Source organism: Sorex fumeus, unplaced genomic scaffold (genome assembly GCF_029834395.1).
Source record: "Sorex fumeus unplaced genomic scaffold, SorFum_2.1 ptg000002l, whole genome shotgun sequence".
In the NCBI taxonomy this organism is placed as follows: Eukaryota; Metazoa; Chordata; class Mammalia; order Eulipotyphla; family Soricidae; genus Sorex; species Sorex fumeus.
The window spans coordinates 78371812-78390627 of record NW_026606059.1 but is presented as its reverse complement, the minus strand read 5'-3'; the positions used below and the strand labels follow the sequence as shown (position 1 = coordinate 78390627).

At 50.4% G+C, this 18816-nt stretch overlaps 1 protein-coding gene across 5 annotated transcripts in view; it reads right to left on the bottom strand.

The window, feature by feature from the left end:
• UBR5 (ubiquitin protein ligase E3 component n-recognin 5) overlaps positions 1-18406 on the bottom strand; it is a 116172-nt gene extending 97766 nt beyond the window's left edge. For 3 of the 5 annotated variants that reach the window (XM_056113281.1, XM_056113287.1, XM_056113301.1), the window contains exon 1: positions 18204-18406. In XM_056113281.1, coding sequence (XP_055969256.1) covers positions 18204-18265 — 62 coding nt within the window. In that variant the 5' untranslated portion in view covers positions 18266-18406. The remainder of the gene's footprint in view (positions 1-18203) is intronic. The other 2 variants (XM_056113295.1, XM_056113302.1) reach the window with 1 other exon arrangement.
• Positions 18407-18816: the final 410 nt, after the last annotated feature.

The following is an 18816-nucleotide window of genomic DNA, read 5'->3' as shown; positions in this document are numbered from 1 at the left end:
TGGATTCCCAAAGGGGACAGCATGTCCCCTAACACCTGCGACTCCCTAACATGACAACAAGTGTATTTTTAAGTTACAGGCTTGAGGAAGAAAGGGGCAGCCAGAGGATCCAAGTAGGGAACGTCCACAATCTTGGAAGCTGGACATCAGACTGCAAAGTGGCCAATGACTAATAGACCAGAGAAGCAAAAACCTAAAGTTGGCAAGGGCAAAGGCAAGTATGGGGGGGGCTGGGTCAGCCGGCAGCTGCTCCCTACTGACAGGTCCTCCAAGGCGGGAAGGCCAATCCGGGCCACAAATCCACGGCTGCTCCTCCAGCAAAGTTCACTTACAGGATGGAGCCTATAGGGACAGCAGCACACAGCGACCCTAGGGATATGGACAGGGGTCCTGGCTGCCACTTCTGAGTGCAAGGAAAGGAGATGCTAAAGGGGGGGGCCGTGGCCAGTGCCAAAGAGGAAGTTCCCCATGCCTATAACCACACACCCCATTAAAATGCAAACACTGAAAGACGATGAAACAGACCTCAAAACTCACACTGAACTCCAGCTTGCCCAAGGAGACCCGGCACCAGAGACTCCCTTGTTCGTGCAGGCGATGGATCTACAGGAAGCTCCAGGAATCAACTGGAGTCCCAGTTATCACAACTTCTCCAACTTATATCCCCACCCATATTCCCTCTCAAATAACAATCTAGGGACAAAAGGGAATCTTGTGTCAACCACGAGACTGTCCACTGGGCTTTCAAACATCTCCACTCAGCAAAGATTCAAAATACAGTTGTCTTGACTTTTTTATTGGTTTGGGGGCCACGCCAGCAATGCTTAGGGCTTACTCCCTAGTTCTGTGCTCAAGAATCACTCCTGTGGAGCTGGGGATCAAACCTGGACAGGTGTGTGCACGGTAAGCACCCTACATGCTATACTATCTTCTCCAGCCTGTCTTGGCATTAAAAAAAAAAAAAGTCTATTTGTCTAATTTTTAGCCCTTGCTTTTGCTTTTTTTTTTTTTCCTTCTTTTTGGGTAACACCCAGCGATGCACAGAGGTTACTCCTGGCTCATGCACTCCGGAATTACTCCTGGCGGTGCTTGGGGAACGATATGGGATGCTGGGAATCGAACCTGGGTCAGTCGTGTGCAAGGCACATGCCCTACCCTCTGTGCTACTGCTTCAGCCCCTAGCCCCTGCTTTTTATCTTGGCTTCCAGAAAATCCAAAAAGTATGTCTACTTAAACTAGAACTTCCCTGGTACCTCCCAAAAGGCTTGTCGACCCTTCGCTGTTCCAAGCACGCCACCCAGGTAGCCCATAGAAAAGGTCTACAGCCACATCCTCCTTATGACAAGAAGGCCTCTTGGTAGCAGACAAAACAACAGAGACACTGTATGTCCAAAATACAGGGTCTTTCATAGTCTCATTCAAGCAAAAGGTTGCAATTCACCACATATCTCATTTAATATGAAACTTCAAAACATCCCAAGAAAAGATAACAGGTATTCTTTAAGATACCTTAAAGAATTCACAAATATTATCAAAATACCTCCTGAGACAAGGCTATCCAATAACAAGGCCTGTTTCTAGCCCATCTGCCTGCTAGTAAATGTCATCCTTGGAATAATCGTGCTGGTAGGTTCACCTTTCAACCATGACCCTGCCAAAAAGGCCCTTAACTAACCTGGCAGGGTTCTTCTGAACGTCACTATACCCAGGAACTAGTGTAACGCCTGGCACAAAGCAGGCAGGCAAACGATCATTTATTTTAAAGTGGGCTCAGAGCAAAACCTAGTGATTTCAGGGCAAATGTCTGGAACAGAAAACGTTCAATCCTAAAACTGACCAGTCAACTGGACGCCAAAGGCCTGCAGTTCTAGTCCAAAGAAAAGACTAGTAGATGGGAAGCCATCCTGCGAAAGGACATGCAACAGGAATGTCTCACTGGCCCACATTTCCATCTCACACAAAGTCTTGTGTTTCAAAACAACGCATCCAGTCAACGACCAAATATGACATGAGACAGGGTCAGGGACGTTCAACCAACACTCCCCCGACTGTGTGGGACCTGGACTGCTTTGGGAGGCCTCTAGAAAGTCTAGCTGTCCACCTGTCCAGTTCAATTCCCATGTCTAGATATGGGGTTTTTTAGTTGCTATTTCTGGGAAAAAGCATTAGAATGGTGGCTATATGTGCAAAGTCTTCATTTTTTATCTTTTCAGACACAAGGTACCTATCCATTCTTGACTTTCCTGGCAATCAGGGTGTTTTCCCAACAGAGCTCGAATCCCCTGACACTCTGTCCAAGGGCAGTGGTGCCTGTCCACCCCCTCCTGGACAGGGGCCTTCTAAGAGCTCCTGGAGAACAGGTGGTGGCCATCTCTGCCTGGCTTCTAAAGCAGTCACTGAAGGCATGCCCAACTCCAGAGCTGCCACAGAAGAAGCTGAGCAATTCTGAAGCCTTCCTGCTGCAGACCTGGGGTTTGGGGGGCAACTCAACCCCTTGGATATCCCTGACTGCCCCTGGACCAAGGCCAGAGGAACCACCCCACAAACACTGTGTGTTGGAGAATTTTTCTGGAGTGCTCGTTGTGGTGCTTCTTGGGGGACCAGGGTGATGCTCAAAGCCGTGTTTGCTAAGGTGCTCACTTCCTGACCATGGTGCTTCTGCACCTTTTAGTTGTGCTCACTGGGTGACCCTTTTGAGGTGCTCACACAGATCTGGCAGTGGTGCTGCGGACTCCATACAAAATTGGTAAGCTCACACAAGCGCTCGGAGGGATACTGGGTATTTTAACTCATGACTAAACACTTCTGAGTGTGCACTCCAGCCCTAACTCCTCAGGCCTGAATGGCTGTTTACCCCATTAAGCTTTGAATGGCTTATTACACAGCAATTAAAAACCAAACAATGAGGGGCCACATTGATAATGTAGGTAGGGCACTTGCCTTGCACACAGCCGACCCGAATTCAATCCCTAGCACTATATATGGTCCCCTGAGCCCTGCCTGAAGTGATCCCTGAGTACAGAGCCAGGAGTAAGCCCTGAGCACCTCCAGGAGTGCCCCAAAATAAAAGGAAAAGAAAGGGGGGGAGGAGGAAGAGCCAGAACAATATTCAAAAGTCTCAATGCTTCTTGGTCCACACTCCACTGGCATGTTTTTTAAAAGAGCTTCACTGAGACTTCAGATTTGGTATCTTTCTTTTACAGTATCAAGTTTTAAAACTCAAAACTTGTCTTGCTCTTCAAGTCCTTGTTCTCCCTCGACCAGTATCTCACTTGCTTGTTTTTCTATATCTTTGCTTTTTCCACTCCAGAGAACATACACTTCTTTCTCTCCCCTTACATCTTTCTTTCTAGGTCTCCCCTCTCCCCTTCCTCTCCCCCCTCTTATCCTCCGTCCCCCCCAAATACACGGAAGGTAGAAACTGTGCCCACATATTTGATTCTAATGGACCAGTATCACTCAAAATAACTGTTAAATAATACAATCTAGAGAATCATCCCTAATCTTCTTACACAAAATATACTTCCTGTGAAACATTTATGAAATTCTTTGTTCGGTGGTTTTCGTGTTGTTTCATATGAACAGCCAACAAAAAACATTTCCTAAGGATTCATTCTTTTTCTATTATTAAAAAACACACTCCCATACTGAAATATCCTGAGACATCAAAAGCCATCAGTCAGGCCGGAGCAATAATACAGTGGATAAGGCACTTGCGTGGCAAGAGCTGACCTGGACACGATCCCCAGCACTGCACTGGATCCCCTAAGTCCCTTCAGGAGTCACCCCTGAGCACAGAACAAGGGGTAAGCACTGAGTACCATCGGACATGGTCCTAAAACTAACAACAACAACAACAACAGCAACAACAAAATGACTAAAGCCATCACCCATCCCCATAAAAGGAACACTGTCATTCTCCTCCTGCGCCTCAGGGGACACTTGGGTCTTGAGCACACTGATAGATACACTCTTCCACCTCTTAGGTGGGGAATGCACCATCTTTTCTGCGTGTCAGCAATGTGACTGGCCCATTTGCAGTGCCTGGCCCACAGCCAAGTCTCCAGGCTTGTTTGTCCTCACAAGCAGCCCTCACCTCTGGACAGATGGAGGCGCAGGAGGACAAGAGCCGCCAGCAAAGGGTGGATTCTATCCATCACTGAGTCCCCCCACTAGAGGAACTGACCACAGCTACCCCCCGCGCACACAGCCACAGCGCACAGTGCAAAGTCTTACTCCCAAGGCTCATCACTGACACCCAAGGTCTCTTCAAGGGAAGGACCCTGAACGCTTTACTTGCATCCTACATAATACCAGGTGCTTCCAAGGCCCTGTGGCTCGCAGCCCTGCTCCTCCCTGCCCTGGCCCCTCACCCCTACAGCTCTGCCCTTCCCAGCCCTGGCCCCTCACCCCTGCCCCCTGGCACCCAGAGGGTCTGCACACAAGGTGTATCTCCTGCACCAGAAAAGGCTGCTCAGTGCTCCCCTCTGCAGCCCTGAGCCTACCACCAACCCCCAAAGGAAGTCTCACCTTTTTCCAGACACCAGTCTACACTCCCTCTTTCTCTGTGTCATCGGTGAAGGTCTGTCTCCTCCAGTCAGAGCTTACCGCACCACAGAACTGGCACAAGGGAAAAGTCCCCCAGCTGGAATGAACTCATTGTGAGATGCTATGCAGCAGCAGAGACAAACACACCAACATGGACCGTCGGCATGGACACTGCATGTGTGTCTATATGAACACTGAACTGCACAGATATGCAGGCCTGTATCTGAAAACCAAGTAACTTTCCCATGCCCCTTCCAGAAAGAAGAGACAGCTGAACAGTCTTTGCCAGTTGCCAAAACTTCTGGGTACCCTAGCCCTTAAATTCCTAAATCCTCTTTGGAGTAAAATTTTTACCATCTCAAAAAAAATTACTTTCTGAATGTTTCCATACTATATGAGTATGTGCAGCCAGTCATGTGCTTTGACCGTCTCCCTGGCCTCCAGCTCAAGTTTTAAGAACAGAAGAGTCAACTGGTGGGATACAGTGGATAAGCACCCCATATGCTGTTCTGAGCCCCACCAGGTGTGGCACAAAAAAAGAAAGCGAGAACAAAGCAGTCCGCTGGGTAGGTTTTTAAGCACCCACCTCCCACCCCAGCTCTGGTCAAGCCAACAGAGTGGTAATAAGATCGTAATGTCCACTGCATCAAGATGCCCATTAGAAGAAATCAGAAGCAGAATGAAAGTCCAAACCCAAAAACAGCAAAGCTGGCGAACACATCCTCCATAGTTCAGCAATAGGCATCACACGCGAGCTGATCCCAAAGGCAATGAAGCAATGAAGGAGCATTCGGAACTTCCATAATCACCTTCACCTTGAAAATAGGGGAGCTAGAATCACCACAGGGAAAGGATTTGATAGAGGGGAGAAGGCTCTGGATGTCAATCCAGCATTTCCGTCCAGAATCTCAGACCCACAGAACTCTCCTCTCCAACTCAGAAAATCAACCACTCGCTGCACTGGTTCCAGTGGCAGCATCACAACCGAACCTGAAGAATGTACTGTATACTGGAACGAATTAAGCAGCTACAACTTCTAAATTCATAAATGTGTTTTTCAAGATTTCATTTTTCAAGACTTTGGGAATCTCAACAAACACAGTCAATTAATGCTCTAACCATTTTTTAGCCGCTGTGTCACACAGATACCTACAACCAAAAGGAATCTTCAAATTTACTGGCACTGCACTTGGTGAAATCAGGTGCTTTAAAGAATACCAAAGGCGAGAAGCCCAGGGAAGGCACTGGGCCCACGTCCAGGTGTCCCTGAGCTGTGGCATGCTCTCCAGTCCAGGAGGCTACAGGGTCAACCGCAGCCCGTGTACAATAAAGCAACAGCAGCAAAGCAGCAAACTCCTCGGCGTAAACACTTCAACACCCCCCACCCCACTCCCTTTCTGCGCACATCAGGGACGGGGTGAAGCAGCCTGCTTCCCACCCCGGAGCCCCTGGGCAGGGGAATTTTGAGAACAGGAAACAGGGTTCTGATCCTGAAGTCACACACTGGCACTGCGGAGGAATCCAGGGGGAGAAGCCCATGTGGCGGAGCAGTCATTCAGGTCTATGAGCCAGTCGGCGGCCCCATCTTTGCCATGTTTACTACACATCAGCCTGACCATCTCCCCAATAACCTGGAGCTTCCAGAAGGAAGGACAGAGGCCATCAGTGCTGGGTCCCTATATTTATCAATTTAGCTGGGGAAACACTTGTCGAGTTTTCAGTTCCCCTCCGGACACACACACACTTATCTGTAATATTTCAGTAAAAAAATAAAAACCACAGGCAACTTCAGGCTGCCACGCTCTTTTGCCTTGGACGCCATTCTAACCAAACACACACTCATTTCCCTACCATAATCTGGAGTCTGAGAAGGGGACAAAATGGAATAATCCAGCATGACTCTCATCTCACAGGCAGGCAAATGGCCTGGGGGTCATCCCCAGGGTGCCTACCTGCTTACAGGATATATAAGCTTTAAGGGAACTTCCAGCCGAGTTACTAGGGAATTTTCACTCTGAAAAGGGGGAGAAGGAGGTAAGTCAAGTAAGTTTCGGAACCTCCACCTTAGGCTCAGTATTTAAAAAAAAAATCTCACTCTGAAAAGGGGAGAAGGAGGTATGTCGAGGAAGTATGGGAACCTCTGAGTTAGACTCAGTATTAAAAAAACAAATCGAGGGCCAGAGGAATAGTATAGAGGGGAGGTGTTTGCCTTGCACACGGTCAACCCGGGTTCAATCCCAGGCATCACATATGGTCCCCAAGCACCGCCAAGAGCAATTCCTGAGTACAGAGCCAGGAGAAACCCCTGAGCATCGCGGGGTGTGACCCAACAAAGAAAAAAAAAAAATTCCAGCCACCATCTACTCAAACTCGTCAATATAAACCCCACTCACCATCATATCAAACATAAGCGAACACCCCTATGCACCATCAACCAAAACCCACCTAAAAATGCTGACCTTTCTTCAATTCTGTCTTCCCATCTAAGTGACCTGCACACAACTTCCAAATCTGTGTAGAAGGAAAAAGCTTCCTCTCTTCCCGAGTTCATTGGTCCCAATGGGGGGAGCTGGGCAGGGGAGACTCGGGAATCTTCTCCAGTTGGAAGATTCTCTATTGAAATCACTATTTCCCCCTTTCTTTTCCTTCCATTTTTTTTTTGGGGGGGGGGAGTGGGAGGAGCAGCGGCAGGGGTGAGTGGACGATGTTCCAGGGATGTTCCCAGCTGTGCTCCCCCTGCTCAACTAGCTCTTGCCCCCCGCTCTGGTTCATGTTAGAAAAGAACACGGCACCCACTGATGCCACCACTCCAAGACCCTCTGGTCTACTGCCCCTTGTTCTTCACACTTCCTCAACAAACCACTACAGAAGCATCCAACTACTTCTCAGCCAAGGGCTCAAGCCCAGGCCTATGTGTGGCTCTCGAAAAGCGAGCCACCCATCAATTCTTACAGGGCAAAGACCACCACAGCCCTTGCCCAGCAAGGATCTCCCCAGGCCCCAGGTGGTGCTCCTCAGGTACCCAGCTCTCCCGTCAGCTTCACCCTCACCCTCCGAGACCACTGTATAAGCCTTCAGAGAGCCTCCCATTCTGGGGAGGAGCTCATCTTTAATCCAAATGGAAAATGTTTCCTTTGAAAAACAGTAAACCAAATACCAACACATCCTCGTAGGGCAGGAGAAAGCAGAGGCCAGAGTGGCTGCAGGGCAGTCAGCTTCTGGAGGAACTGGCCTGAGGGTGCGCGCAGCACTTGGAGAGAAAGAAATGCAGCCAAGTGCCTGGAACAGGCCTCAAGCTTAGTGCTACTGCTGGTGGGGTCCATTCAGAGGCCATCTCTGAGAAGCACCACTTGAAATCAAAGGCTCTCTTAATAAAGGAAAGCTACAGCCACGCTGTTCCTACTGGCATCTGGTTACTAGAAAACATCAACCTCCTCAAAAAGAACCTTACTTTTTTTTTTTTAAACAGGGAGAACCTTATCTACAGCATGCCCCAAACTAAATAAATGGCTATCACCCTACATCTAAGTTTCCACTGTCCTAAGGGCTGGAATCCCCAGGTCACCAGTACAAGCTCTGTACAGACAAGAAGCCCTAGAAGCTCCCTACTTACAAGAGCCCTGGAGTGCCCCGAACAGATTAAGAGCAGTCCTGGTGCCAGTGGCAGCTCCTGCTTCTGGGGGCAGGCAGATGAGCAGCCAGGCCCCCCTTCACAGCCACCCCTACCCGGCAGGGCCAGAGCCAAGCAGGGAGCAGCCATCTGTATTCCTCCCCAGTAGCTCCTGCACTTCCCCAAAAACTCAAGACAGAAACAAAAGGTCACAGGGCATGGAGCCAGGAAGTATACTCCCTCCGGCTTCCATAATTCCCCACCTTCAAATCTCAGTCACAATGCCTGCAACGGAGCACTGAAGGAAAACATCAAGGGATTTCTGCATGAATACTGAAGTTGAAATCCATTAGAAATAGAAGAATATCAAGAGAATGGACGTTTAAGCTAGATTTGCGTGCAATTTCAGAAAAATCCCAGTCACTTGATTTCTGACTCCTTTAAAGATAACGCAGTCTTCACATGCAGATGAGAATACCCAGCAGTAATGGCACCAAAGGTTGGACTTCAGGACAGGAAACCAGCCATACCTCCTGTGAGCAAAAAAAAACTCAGGCCCCTCCTCCCCAGACTATGTTTGCATGATGAAGGCTTAAAACAGACCTGGTTGCGATTCAGTTTGGGGGCCACATAGAGGGGTGCATGGGATCAAACACCACCCAGGGCTCCTGTGTGCAAAGCGTGTGCTCTGGCCAGTAAGCCCACTCGCTCTTTCTGGCTTCTGCCTTTGCTCTCTTGACATTTTTCATCAAATCACCTTCCTAACCTCAAATCTGGCATTTCCCAAAGTTTACAAACGTCAGCACCCCCAGTCCCGTTGGCCCTTCCCCTCCCCTTTACATTCTAGCCAGCAGCTGGAACTGGCAAACAGCTCAATCTCTGCAGAGCCACTGAGGGTGGTGGTGTTTCGGTCTGTGAGCAGACCAGATGGGAACGGGCATTCCCAGACAGACCTGGGCCATCCTGCCACAGCAATTCTCAAACGGCACAATCAGGCCAGAATGGAGCAATCGCCTGAAACGGTAGGTCCTAAATTAGCTTTATTTTCTCGGTCACATAAATGGGGCCTGAGCAGATGAAAAGGAAAATAAAAATCTACTGATTCTTTCACGTTACAGCCAAGGAAGGTTCTTTGCAACTTCGACCTTTTCTCCCCTGGCCCCACTGCCTACAAAAAAGCTGGGATTAGAAGAAGCAGTAACAGAAGGCCCTAGGGTTACAGCTGGGCGGGTGTGGCCCCTCTCCTGGGAAACGCTGCCCCATGCGTTCTCTTAGCTTGGACTGTAGGACACTTGTGCCCTACAGCCCCAGGCGAGACAGCACAAGCCAGTGGAGACTGCTACGTAGAGCCCTTCATCTTCATCACCAGTATAAAAGAACAAACAGCCCCCACCGACATTTTAGGGACATGTGATAGAGGCTCACTGTATGTTCTTCAATCACACATGCTCACCATTTTTCATTAAATATGCATGAGTTTCCTGAAAAATTACTAGAATATGTATAAGCTGCAACGTCACCTTCTCCGCTAGGCGTGAAACGGGACCGACTCCCTCACTTAGAAACACTTCTCCAGCCCATACTGGGGAACACTCTTCCCAACTTCAGTTATTTCCCACCGCCAAGAAAGCCCTCTTTTTTTTCCTCAGTTGCTCCTGTGCTTCTCAGAGTAGACCCTGCCATAATAACTGCAACCATTACTAAAAGAACCCTAAAATATAACTCATATGCTAATGTATTAATTACCCTGAAACTTCACTGTTAAGAAAGGTAAAGCTAAAGGTAAAGGCCCTCCCGTTGTTCATCGATTTGCTCGAGCGAGCCCAGTAACGTCTCCATTTTGAGACTTCTTGTTACTGTGTTTGACATATCGAATACGTCACGGGGAGCTTGCCAGGCTCTGCCGTGCGGGCGAGATACTCTCGGTAGCTTGCCGGGCTCTCCGAGAGGGGCGGAGGAATCGAACTCGGGTCGACCATGTTGGCTGCTAAGAAAAAAAAAATTATATTCGTTTTGCCTGTTGCTAGACTTTTTGGGCGGAAGGACCACACCCAGTGGGGCTCAGGGGCTACCCTTGCTGTGCTCAGGGGTGTGTTCCTGGTGGTGTTCAGGCGACCATGTGCAGTGCCTGGGAGGGCTTCAAACCTGGGTCAAACTTAACCTCTTGTACCACCTCTCCGGTATCTAGATTTTTTTCATTGACTTTCCAGATCTCAAAGTTAAGAATGTTTTTAATAACAATTTCAGAAGAGAAATACCAAAGAAAGGCAAAAATCAGGACTGTGGAAAGAGCTCAAAAAGCAAGAGCACATGCTATGCTCCCTACACCACCAGAGAACAGTCCCTGGCCCTCCCACCAGTAGTGTCGGATGTGGCCCCAAAAATCAAAAACAAAAAATTTGCCAGATTAACATACGCTCCTATCTAGATTAAAATTGAATGGTATCCAAATCATTACCTACACACAAGAATAACTGCGTGAGGCAGAAAGATACGAGGCACACAACTGCATTTTTGTGCAAGTCTGAAACAGACAAAATTACAAAAGGGGGGGGAGCAGGACAAAGGCTTCCAGGAGTGGGGCATGGGGGGGGGGTTAAGGATGAAAGGGGGCACCAGGGAATTTGGGGAGTAAGAACGTTCTGTACAATGTTCTGTGGGGATTATACAACTACACACACTTGTCAAAACTGTATACTCAAAATAAGGAAATGCTAGGCGGGAGAGAAAGTCTCGGGTCAGACCTGGGTTTTATCCCTAACACCCCATATGGTCCCCTGAGCCCCACCTACCAGGAGTGATCCTTGAGCACAGAACCAGGAGTAAGCTCTGAGCACTGCTACGAGGGACCTCAAAACTAGGAGCAGGAGGAAGTGGAAGGGTGAATATTACTGATTATAAATTACACTCCAATAAAGCTGACTTACAAAATAAAATGAGTAGAGAAAGTTGAAATATTTCATTAAACTGAATGATACCACTGAAACGGCACAAACACTGCTCTGCAGTAAGACAAACTGCATCTTTACACCTGAAATGACATGAACTTTTAACATCCTGACAAAGAGAATAGCACAAAGCAGAGCTATTTAAGAACTGACCAAATTTCTCATTTTTGAAGCGTTTCTTACAAATAGACTACCAGGAAATAATGGTATTAGTGGAACAGTTTCTTTCTCATAGCATGTTTAACTGTCTTACCTTTATTTTTTAAGTTAGAGGAGTATTGCAAAATTTTCATAAATTTATTCCTTAAATGTTCTGAAAGAAAGAAGGAAGGGAAGGGAAGGGAAGGGAAGGGAAGGGAAGGGAAGGGAAGGGAAGGGAAGGGAAGGGAAGGGAAGGGAAGGGAAGGGAAGGGAAGGGAAGGGAGAAAGCAAGCAAGCAAGCAAGCAAGCAAGCAAGCAAGCAAGCAAGCTTCTATCAGGTCCGGAGATAGCTTTGGGCTGAAGCACACACCGAGCGAGGATGCCAGGGGTTTTAACCCTGCACCCAACAGTCCCAGAGCACTGCCTTCAATCCCAGAAAGAAAATTCCCTTATTTCAAGAGTTACCATCTTACCAACAACTGTTACAAGTGAGTGGGGCCAGAGTAACAATACAGCTGGCAGAATGTCTTTGCCCTGTATGTGGCCATCCCTGCATCTCCTGGACTCTGGCTCTCTCTCCCTTGCTCCCTGTTTTCCTAAATAAAACCTAAGAAATAAATAAGTAAAACCCTTAAGTCTTCATCTTTGAAACAAAGACATGACTTGAATCACAGCTGCAATCAGACTGCTCAGGTGTTTCAATGCCAGAGAATAGGGTGACAACTGTTGCTCTTGATCTGAATAAAATTTTGAAATTTGAAATTGTTTGTAATAAAATGCCTAAATGTGTAGGGAGAAATCTGCGGATCAATTATAAAAATATCCGGGAAACAAGGCTGCCTGCGTGTTCAGGACACCAAGGTGTCAAAATGACAGAATCAGACTCCAGAGGTTTATTCTCAGAATTCAAACAGGACAAAGATTTATGGAAAGCTGCCCGTCATCCACCCTCGAAGGCCAACTGGAGTGCCGAAGTTCTCCAGGGCCTCAGCTCTCCTTCAGAGACCATATCTGACCTGATGTCCCGTTGAGGGAACAACCTGCCCTTTAGGTCCACACCCACAGCATCACTGGATGGACTCCGGGTTCAGTCATTTCCTTCCTTCCCACATGTCTTGCACTCCTAACCCTACGCATTCTTCTGATTCTAGTGAATATCTGAGTTTAATGAACAGAAATTGGCCCAGCCTTGGCAGTTGTGACTGAATTTTTTGTTTGACTCTTTCATCATCTTTTACTTTCCATAACCAATGTGGGTCATACTAGGGAAGCCAGCGGGTACAGTCCAGCCTGACTGCTTCCTGCTCACACTCTCAAGTAAGACAGGGGCAGCAAGCCTCCTAGCGCTGAGTACCCCGCATCCCGCCCTGCCCCTACTGATGGCGCGTCAGGCAGTCTTCAACTGACAAAACTTCTCTTGTACGCCCAACTTTTGTTCAGTTCCAGGTGATCCCTGGCTGCATCTTTTCTGGCTCCTGATGGGAGGGACAGGATATACCCCGAGGCTTTATAATCCAACAATTACAAATAACAAAAAGGAGAAAGCCCACCTCATTCATCGCTCACCCAAAACTTTATGAAAGTCCAGGCGACACTGTGCAGTAGGGTGCTCTGTCTGACTACAAAGCACCTAAAATGTAGCTAGCACCACACATGTCTGATCTCGGATGGGCTCAGTCTCCGCATAGCATAGCTCTGGCTAGGATTGGTGCTGGGAACCAGCCCTGGCCCAATGCCCCAGCTGTGGCATCCACACTGCTGCAGGTGCCAGAGAGAGCACAGGGGCTAAGAGTGAAGGCACCTGCCTCGCACACAGACAACCCAGTTTAATGCCAAGCACTGCATATGGTCCCCCAGCACAGCACCATCAAAAAGGAGTAAGCGCTGAGCTTGGGTGTAAGCTTTTTTTTCTTTTGAGCATCCAGAGGGTGCTCAGGGGTTACTCCTGTCTCTGTACTCAAGAATCACTCCTGGTGGGCACGGGGGACCATATGGGATGCTGGGAATCAAACCCAGTAAGTAAAGAAGGTGGCAAGCACCCTACCTGCTGCAGTATCACTCCGGCCCCGAAGTGACTTTTCTTTACGCTGCCTGAAGAGTGAGGGTAAAGCTCCAAAGTCTGAAGGTGTGGAGGGCCCAGGTTCCAGCCCTGGCACCGTTCCTTGGGTACTGCCCCATGCACCACTGGGGCAAACAAACAAAAAAGGCCTCCAATCACTGTCACACACCCACCATCACCCCAGGGGAACCCACCCAGATGACCTGGCCATTCAATATTAAGGTTATTATTCCCGGGCAATTTCTTTGATTTTCTGCTTTCCCTTTGTACTGTCCCTTTTATGGCGGTAACATTGGTTCATGTCACTGCAGAAGTGCCTGCTGCTCTATATGAAAACCAGGCAACACATCAGAGTATAACGAAGCAAGCACCTCCTTAGTCTTTGCCACGGCACTCACATTGGAACGCTTCCACAACTACTACCCTGGCAGACGCAGCAACTGAGATGGATTTGGGGGATGAAGGGGTAGGGGTTCTACAGGATTCAATGACTCACTACCAATTCAGGTATTCCACAGGTCAAACTACCGTCCACACTGCTTTACCCCACACCTTATAGCACCCACCAGGAATATGCCAGAGAGGAAAACCTTTCCAAAGCAATCTCAACCCAAACTCTTCAAGATTGTGCAACACATTTCCAGCGCCAAAAAGCAACGCTCCCAGGAAAATTCCACACTCACACACAGAACAGGCTTGCAAGGACGCCAGTCTGCATCCTGAGAAGGGATTCTGGACATCCTCCCCAACCCGCAGCTTACAGGACCTCTCCCAACACAGCAGGATTAAGAGGGTCCCAGTAACAGCCTAAACCACAGACATGGCCCAAGAGCACCCTGAGGGTAGGGGGAGGGTGAAAGGGAAATCAAAACCATGAGGAAGCGGCTGGAAGACTGGCAAGGGCCTAGAAAAGCAGAAAGATCCCAGACTACGTCAGGGGAAAAGCACCCTGGATGTAAGGGAAACAAACGGCCCACGGCCCTACCAACAGTGCTCTGACAGCTTGAGCCCCTGGACAGACTCCAGACACCCCTGTGCTCAGGACTTCCCGCCTGCCCCTGGTTCAAGTCAGCACCACTTAAGGCACCTCTCCCGCTCAACCTCAACGAGCAGATTCAGTTCCGGGTGTCCTCTGGCAATTTCTCCAAGACGGTGCTTTAAGCAGGAGCAGAACACTAACTCCAGAAATTCACTAGGAAGAAAATCAAAAGGCCACAAAATGTCCGTGCACTGGTGGTTTCAATCCAATAATGATCTGCAGAGGGACAGTCCTGAGCATGAGAGAACTCATAATCAATCACCGGAAGTCACAAGCAGCATCCTAGGAGCTCTGATTTCATTTCATCCCCCAACACACACACTTTCAAAAAAAAAATTTTTTTTTGGTTTTTAGGACACACCTAACTGTGCTCAGAAATTATTCCTGAGCTCTGCACTCAGAGATCACTCCCAGTGGGGCTGGGGGTCTACATGGGATGCTGAGGATAGACCCAAGACAACCTACCTGCTGTATTCTCCCTCTGGCCCCCGACTTCATCCCTTCTCTCCTAGATGCCCATCTCTAGTCATCAACTCCATGCAGTATTTAGTCCCCAATGGCCAATAATTAAAGATATTTAACCTAACATACAAATAAAGATGCTTAACCTATCAAGGACTTGTAAAGAATGAGCTAAATGTAAAAACACAGATGAAACCGGTCAGCTACAACTATTTGAAACAGTACATTTTAGATGCTTGAGACATCACACTTTTACGTTGAAAAAACAATTAACTTCTAACAGAATGCTATTTAAAGAAAGCTCATTTTGAAAAGAAAATATTGATGTTTTAAGGCCCAAAGTTTTCTTTAACCAAGCCTAATTTATTTGCAGTACCACACTGCCTATCCATTCCTGTTGCTTTTCCTTGAGTGGGATTGCCCTGCACACAGCCTGCCCAGAGCAATCCTGTGCAATCCTGAACAGTATGATACCCTGAGCGCCATCAGGACTGATCCCAGAGCACAGATCCAGGAATAAGCTCTGAACAGCAGCAGTGTGGTAGAAAAAAAATTCTTTTTAAGTCTACCTATATATCTTTTTTTTATCCCAAACTAGAAATTATCATTTCATTTGTGATTCCCAAATTTTTCATATAAAAGTCATGCAGCAGCACTCTCTGGTATCGCACAAATCTACTACACCCAGATAGAGCTTTTTTCCTACAAATAAACTGGGTTGCTTCTGCAAGTCAGTTAAAAGGTTCCAGAAAACCCATCTCTGGGAAAGTTTTTGCATGCAACACAGCAAGAGATTGCCTCTAAATAACACATACGTTATTGTGCAAGTAGGTATGAAAGAGTATGTGTGCGCTCTATCTCTCTCTTTGATTTCTGGACCACACCCAGCTTACTCCTGACTTTGCACTTAAGAAACACTCCTTGGGGAGATGGGAGACCATACGTGGTACTACAAAGAGAAGGGGTTAACTCACATGCTCTAAACTCTACATCTATTTCCCTGGCCCCACTGCAGAGGAGGATTTTTTTTTGTAGGAGACCCACAAACAGCAGACCCAAAAACACGGGCCAATTACTTTCAAACTTAGGGCATATGACAATCTCAACTGCTCCCTCCAATTATCTTAACAGAAGAGCCATTTTTACTGGTACTAGTTGGGACGGTTCCTACCATTTCCCGATGGCACTCTTCTGGTTTACAAATACCTGCCACTGTGATGCACACAGTTTACATCATTAACCTCAATCCACTAGTCTGTACTGCATAAAACCAACACTCACTATGCTCTAAGTTCTAGTTCTGTACAGTTACACTGCAGGAATCAAAACCAGAGCCAACCAGTTGTTTACAATCACAATGTTAAAGAAGATAAGCTACTTGTGAATTTCTCAGGCCAGCAGAAGCAAAAGGAATGCTCTGAGTTGCCCATCCCAACTGCCAAGTGGATTCTGCTTGACAAGCAAAGTGAGTTGGGAATATAAAGTGAGGCCAAACACAGGAAACAAGCCGGCTTCTCCCTACCCTGGTGCTATTTTCTCAGCTACAAGTCAAGCTAGAACCAGGACCAGTGACTGGCTTCTCTGAATGACAGCAGCTCTGGAGTTGGCTGTAAAACTGGCCCCGGAAATCTTCTGTGGCTAGTCCTTTAAAAAAAGATCTCTAAGGAAACAAAAAACCCAAGCATCGCAGAAAACACTGACATTAACAACTTAAAAAAGAAAAAAAAATTTTTTTTTAAATTTTAAAAAAAGGACTTCAATATTCGAAGGGACGACGTCCTAACTCTAAAGGGTTAATTTTTTTCATAAAGTATTCCAAAAGTTTCACAAACATGTGAAATACAATATGGCCACGGCCAAGATTAGACAAATCCGAACTCGGTGCCAGGCGCGGAGCCACCGGCGCTGCGGATGGAAAGCTTGGCGGGCCCCACCTGCGGCGGCGGCGGCTGGATCCCCCGGCCGAGGCCAGCGCCGTCCTCCCCCAGGGGCGCGCCGGGCTCGGGAGGGCGCCCGGCGCCCGGTCCCTCGGGGAGACCTCACATCCCACTTCAGACCCAACCCCGAGAGAAACCGGGCGCCCGGTGGCGCTTGTGGACCCGGCGAACCCAAGTCGCGGATTCCGGGCGCGGCGGACACGGAGGCCCTCGGCCAGCGCCAGGAACTTTTTCCTGCTCCGGCTCGGGGCCCGGGGAAGCAACTGCTGATTCTCGACCGCAGGGATCGGTTGGCGGGCAGCGGGAGGGATCCAAGGACAAAAATCAAAAGAAAAAAGCCGTCTTATGAAGGCAACCCACCCCCACCCCCCAAAATCCTGATTCCTCCTCCGCCGGGTGCAAGCGCCGTCCCCGAAATTACAGCGCATTACGAAAAGCGGCGTCGCCAACTGCAAACGGTAAGTTTCTCCTTTGACTCTACGCACGGGTTTTCAGCTGTCAAATTACAACTCGGGAGAACACTGTCAGCAGATTTTTTTTTAAAAAAGGAAACAAAAAATTGCAAAAAACAAACAACAACAACAACAAAAAGCTCCCGGCGCTAGGGGCCGGAGCCGAGGCTCTGCCGGCACGTTTCGGGAAGCCAGCAAAGGGAACCCAACCCCGCTCCCCACCCCCGCCCCAGTCCTCCCCTCCCGGGGCAGGCGGCACCGCCTCGGCGGAGGCTCCAATTTAATAATAATAACAACAATGATCATGGCGCTTCCTCCTCCCCCCGCGATCTGCCGGGAATCCGCTTCCTCCCTGCCCCCCGCCCGCCCCCGCGGGAGCGCCGGGCCCCGCAGCGCCCCGGCCACCCCGCCGGACCCGGCTCCCGGGGCCCGACCGCGCCCCGCGCCCCGCGCCCGCCGCCTCTTCCCTCGCTTTCTCTTTCCTTCTTTTACCTTCGCCCTCCCCCATCCGCATTGTCTGTCTCAATTCAACTTTGACTAATATGGATTCCTCGGCCTGGGCCGGGGCAGCTCGCGACGGCCCGTGTCGAGGTCTGTGTCGTGTGCTCGCTCCCCCGGCACACGCGCGCGCGCGCACACACACACAAGCGCACGCACACCCCGGGGGGCCCCATCCCGGCCGCCGCCGCCCCCCGTCAGCCCCCGCCGGGTCTTCGCCGAGTTCCTCGGCAGCCGAGAAGACGCGGAGCGCTGCCCGGCGCCACCGCGGGCCCCGGGATCCAGAAGTTTGGCCCAGAAGGGGCCTGCGGGCGGCGAGGGACCCTCCCCGCACACGCGCGCACACACGCACACTCACACTCACACACACTCCGCGCGCCCGCGCGCGCGCACACCCGCAGCAGCCGGGCGGCGGGCGCGTAAACAGCGGCGCCCGCCCGGCGCGGCCCCGTGGGGGAGGGGAGGCGGCGGCGCCCCTCCCCCTCCCGCCGCCCGCCCCGGCCCATTACCTGTCATTGAGCTGGTCCTCGGTGCCGGGCAGCGGGTGGACCACGAAATGGATGGACGTCATGGTGCCTCCTCGTCGCGGCCGGCCCCAGGACGGCCCCCGCCCGCGCTCGCCCGCCCCGCCGGCGCCCCCCTCCCCTCAGCGAAGCCCACCGCGCTGGTGCCGGCGGCCGCCGCCGCCGCCGCCCGGCCCCCAACGGAGGGAGGCGCGAGGCGCAGGGCCCGGCGCCCGCTCCCCGGCCGGGCAGGGCTCGGCGGCGGCCCGGCGGGGCGGGCGGGAGGGCGGATCGGCAACGCCGCCCGCTCGGCCGGCGACAGCGCGCACGAGGAGGAGGCCGGCGGCCGGCGGCCGGGCGGCCGGGCGGGGGAGCGAGGCGACGGGCGGGCGGGCGGGCGGCCGAGCCGAGACGGTGTGGCCCGGGCGGCGGGCGGGCGGGCGGACGGGCGGACGGACGGGGTCCGGACTGGGGAGGCGGGGACGAGCCGAGCCCGCACCGCGCGTCACGGGCGACGAGCCGCCGCCGCCGCCGCCAGCGCCGCCGCCGCCATCTTCACTTCTGCCCCAGTTTCTCCGTCTCGCAGGCTCCGCTCCCGAGCGGCGGGGGAGGGGCGAAC